Source organism: Melanotaenia boesemani, chromosome 12, assembly GCF_017639745.1.
Source record: "Melanotaenia boesemani isolate fMelBoe1 chromosome 12, fMelBoe1.pri, whole genome shotgun sequence".
Taxonomy (NCBI): domain Eukaryota; kingdom Metazoa; phylum Chordata; class Actinopteri; order Atheriniformes; family Melanotaeniidae; genus Melanotaenia; species Melanotaenia boesemani.
In genome coordinates this window covers 12,887,317-12,892,164 of record NC_055693.1, presented here as the reverse complement: position 1 = coordinate 12,892,164, position 4,848 = coordinate 12,887,317, and the positions used below count along the sequence as shown (strand labels likewise).

General features: G+C 43.5%; 1 protein-coding gene across 1 annotated transcript; it reads left to right on the top strand.

The window, feature by feature from the left end:
- Window positions 1-798: 798 nt before the first annotated feature.
- On the top strand, window positions 799-2,359 carry nr0b1 (nuclear receptor subfamily 0, group B, member 1). Its single transcript, XM_042002244.1, has 2 exons — window positions 799-1,608; window positions 1,893-2,359. The coding sequence occupies exons 1-2, from the start codon at window positions 972-974 to the stop codon at window positions 2,132-2,134; spliced, it is 879 nt and encodes a 292-aa protein (XP_041858178.1). The 5' UTR covers window positions 799-971; the 3' UTR covers window positions 2,135-2,359.
- The last annotated feature ends 2,489 nt before the right edge of the window (window positions 2,360-4,848 follow it).

Genomic DNA, 4,848 nt, shown 5'->3' with positions numbered 1-4,848 from the left:
CCCCCTCCTTCTCTCTCAGGTAGCAGCCAACCCTAACCTGTGCTCCCTCATAGGAGCAATTAAGATAAACCTCTAATTCATTTGCTTTATCCTGGCCTGTCCTTCTCAGTCTCTCATTCACTGACCTCCACTCCTTCCCAGCTGCTCCCCCAGCTCCACACCCCCCACCCCCATCCTCCTGTGGTGACAGAGACAAGGGGAGCACTGAGTCATGACATCATAATTCACCAGCTCCAGTTTTCACGGTTAAATCAATATCAGTGTGTCCGAGTCAAGGATGTAGGCTGGCCTTCACAGCTTAGCTCTTCCTACTTCTTTCTCATAGAAAATCATATAAATTGTCCCTTAAATAATTAAGCCTTCAGATCCATGTCTGGTCTATATTTTTTACTGGTTCCTGCCTGATAAACAGCACTGCCAGAGTCAAGGTGATGTTAGGAGCAGAACCCCCTGATTCCTTCTCCATTCTTTGCATTCCTCTTTTCATTAATTTTCACTGTAAATAACGCATAACTTAAAATTAACAGACTTTTTGACTGTTGCTCTTTTAACTTCGAATGCCAGCAGGCTAAGATGCTGAGCATCCTTATTTGATGTTTTATTTAAAAGGTGAGCAGGAGATCATTTGCACTGTGCAATTTCTAATTTCTTCTTGAGTGAGTGAGTTTAAAGATGTTTTAAGATGTGAGAACTCGAAAAAGGTGAGTGTGCAGAGAGAGAGAGAGAGAGAGAGAGAAAACAGAAGAGGTGGAGAAAGAGGAGGCGCGTGAGTTTGGGAAGAAGGAATATGCAGAAAATCTGAACGAGCTTTCAAAGCGCGGGGACAGACAGGAGCTAATATAAACGGGCTGCCCTTCACTCGGGGCTATCAGGGGCTACGAAAACAGCGCTACCTCTGTCACTGACCTCTGGCTCTTCAAAGAGACGACAGAGCGCGCGGAGTTCCGGCTCATGCACAGCGGCCAGCGGCCATGGCCACGCTGGAGGGCTGTCGCTGTCGGGGTGCCAGCGGCCGAAACAACAACAGCATTCTTTATAGTATTTTAAAGAGCGATAACTTCGCGACTGTCGAGGAGCCTCAACAACAGCCACATTCCAAACAGCAACAAACACTGCAACACTTGCTCCAGAAGACCCCCTCCTCAGTGCCAGCCTCGCTGCAGGAGCTCCGGCAGCAGGCTTGCTCCTGCGGCTCCACGCGGCGCCGAGGTGTCCTCCGATTTCCACAGGTGACGTGCAAAGCCGCTTCCGCGGTTCTGGTGAAGACCCTACGGTTCGTGAAGAACGTGCCCTGTTTCCGCGAGCTACCAGAGGATGACCAGCTGATGCTCATCCGAAGCGGGTGGGCACCCCTGCTCGTGCTGGGACTGGCGCAAGACCGGGTGGACTTTGAGACGACGGAGACCGTGGAGCCCAGCATGCTGCAGCGCATCCTCACGGGTTTGCCGGACAGGCAGAGTGAGGCTCTGGCTGACCAGAGCAGGGCAGTTGCTGGGGTCTCCGTACTGGACATCGAAGCTATCAAAGCTTTCCTGAAGAAGTGCTGGAGTGTTGATATCAGTACGAAGGAGTATGCGTACCTGAAGGGAGCTGTGCTGTTCAATCCAGGTGGGTCAGAGTTTTCATCACTCTGCATGAAAGGTTTTTATTTATGTATTAATTTTATTTTTTCGAAACCCCGATGGGACAAAACTAACTAACAACGCAAGTTGACAGGCATTGAACTGGGTAATCTATAACTTCGTTTCAAATGCCTAGTTTAGATGGAAATTGTCTCAATATTCATACAGAAGAAGCAAGTTTTACGCGTAAACCTTAAAGACAGTAACTTTAAAGAAAAACAAAACTTTTTCTCCACTTTCTCACTTCTGTCCTTTCTTCTATCCACTCAGACATAGAAGGTTTGCGGTGTCTGCACTACATTCAGTCGCTGCGCCGAGAGGCACACCAGGCTCTGAACGAGCACGTCCGGCTGATCCACCGTGATGACACGACGCGCTTCGCCAAGCTGCTCATCGCTCTGTCGATGCTGAGGGCCATCAGTCCGCCGGTGGTGGCCCAGCTCTTCTTCAGACCCGTCATCGGGACCGTCAACATTGAGGAGGTGCTCATGGAGATGTTTTACGGGAAATAGGTCACAGCTCCACAGAGGACTGGGATGAATTCAGCAGGTTCAGATGGACTAAAGATGCTCAGAACTTTTAGGGCAGATGAGGACTGAATTTCTAACAGTGTGGAAAATCTTCAAGGTCTGTGAAGTGACCAAATTTAGCATGAGTGCGTGTGTATGCATGCGAGAATGAGTGAGACAGAGAAAGCATGAGGGAAAGAAAAATTATAACAGAGGAAACATACAAAGCAGCTGCTTAAATAATAACTTATTTGTTTTTATATAAACTATTTTTCTATAATAATAAACAAACATCATCATGTGTGCCTGAGATATCTGCTCTTTCATCGTTCACACATTTTCCAGTGAAGAAAGTGTGCTAGACAGAATCTTATGCAGGAGATAAAATGTCTCAGGTCAACAGTGATAACTACAGGGCACTTACAAAATATGACGTCACACTGAAATAATCTGAATCATGATGCAATTGCTGATAAAGGCCTGTTGGAGCTGCAGATTAGGATGACCTCAGAAGGACACAGCTCTGTAATTCCAGTGGAGCAGGTAAGTTTTGGAGGGGTTAAAGGAATAAAATCAGTGAAATGCCATTTAAGACCACCAGAGTGCAACAGTGCACTGCATGCAGCGATTGTGCACAATCCCCTCCCCACCCGCCTCCCATCCATCAACACGGAGACAGGCATGGGAATGGTAATAGAAGTGCCTCTGGTAAAGCAGCCGATACCCATCACTTCAACTCAGGCTGTTATGGTATGGAATTTGGTTGTGAAGCATCAAAGATGAAGGACTGGCTGAGAAGAAGGAAAATAAATGAAAAAAAAATATTTATCAATATAAATACAAGCAGGTAATGTAGAACATCATACACAATGGTTGCTCTAACTCATGAATGTTCACCTTGGACAACGGGATAAAGATTACCTGCAGACACACCGTAATCATAATTTTATGAAGCTAAGTCCCTGAACATCTGAGCCCCTCCTCCTCCTCTTCCTCATGCAGCTTTAATACTTTCTTACTATTCAAAACCCAGATGACTAGAACTCGCTCAGTTGATACAGTTCAGTATCTGTGGCTCTGTTTGCTTCTAATGAAACAACTCAGCCAACATTTTAGCCTGCGGTCAAACAATGGCAGAAAACGAGTTTGGATCTCTACATGAGCAAAAGTAAATAAACATGGTGAGGAAGGTTAGGAGAAATTACCCTGCATTTAAGAACTAGAACAGACTATTTTTATATGCAAAATGAGTGTTTTATGTTTCTTGTATTCAAAGAAGGAAATGCTTACCTTGTGATAGTAATGTGAGCTCTAAGATCTCATTCCAACAACAAGACATGAGCTTCTCTGCAACTGCCTGACACCAAATATTAAAATATTAGATGTCCAAAGAGCAGAAGCAGGCTATAAAAAGATACCAAATCTTGCTATATTTTTCTGTTTGTGATGTAAATAATAAATGCCAGTTATAGGAACAGTGGAGGTCAAATCGAAGTCTGGGAAACAAGAAGGGAAGTCGAAACTCTCGTTTGGGTGTAAAAGACTCTGAGGAGGTTCTAACAAACTTTAATGACTAAGTTAAAACACAGTTTTGGTTGCAGTGATTGCAGTGTTTACATGAAAAATGACAGATGTTCCTTTGTAGTTTAATCCTAGAACAAGATGCTGAAGTTTTTTTTGCCATAGCACCCATAATCCTTTCAAATGAAAAATAAAAGATCTGTGGCAGACTTCAAAAGCAAAGAAGGAGGAATACAAGCAAATCCTACGAACAAGAACTAAGAAATGACCATGCTGGTTTTCTTCCTCTCATCCAAGGACCAGTTTTGTGGTGTCAACAGGGGGAGAAGAGGTTGTCATCCTCATGTTTTTCTATTTTGTAAATGGTTAAAATGACAGTAATAAACACTCTTTCTTAAAGTATAGGAACCCTTATTTTAACTGACTGACTGACTGACTTACTGAATGAATGAATGAATGAATGAATGAATGAATGAATGAATGAATGAATGAATGAGTACACTAAGATTGGCTACTTAATAGTTTAGAAATTATTTGGGATTATTAGGAGGATTTATAAATCAGAATTGACCAGTTTGATCTGTTGGTTGTGAAACAGAAGAACGAGGTGTCAGAAAATGAACAGCCAAGTAGAAACTTTCCAGACTGGACTTAATGTGATCCACGTGGATGCATATGCTCATTACATGACATGCCACTGTATTCAAATAAAGGGGGAAAATTAAGGATGAGATAGTAAGATGGTGTTATAAAACACATGCATAATCTCTGCTCGGAGTAAATTAAAAGATTTTCTGTCTCAAAGTGCCACCAGACCCAGAAATGATCTCGTTTCTGGGGGGGAGCCTAAAACCGGGACCACTGGCATCATTGGCTGTGCAGCAGTACTCTTGTTTGCTGGAGCACTAGCCAGGGTGTGAATAAAACAAAATTTTGCGTAAACAGCAGTCAAGTTTTGCATAACTGTTTTAAAAAAAATCTTTGCAAAAGCAGCCACATTTTATAATCCTTGAAAGTAGCAAACACTTTGCCTTTGTTAGGGTCTTACTCTTAAACTTAGCTCATGTTAAACCATCACAAATGACTCTTATCCACCCCCTGGTGGTCTAACGAGGCATTGCAGGAGAAAAGATTAATGGCAGAAAAATGCACACATATGCATGAGTAGACACACACACTCACATGCCACTGTGGAC

What these genes read in the sequence shown, in the direction of transcription:
- nr0b1 (XM_042002244.1), top strand. Translation starts at nt 972, where the DNA reads ATGGCCACGCTGGAGGGCTGTCGCTGTCGGGGTGCCAGCGGCCGAAAC. An exon ending in AGCTGTGCTGTTCAATCCAG is followed by an intron (nt 1,609 to 1,892) that starts GTGGGTCAGAGT and finishes CTATCCACTCAG; the next exon opens with ACATAGAAGGTTTGCGGTGT.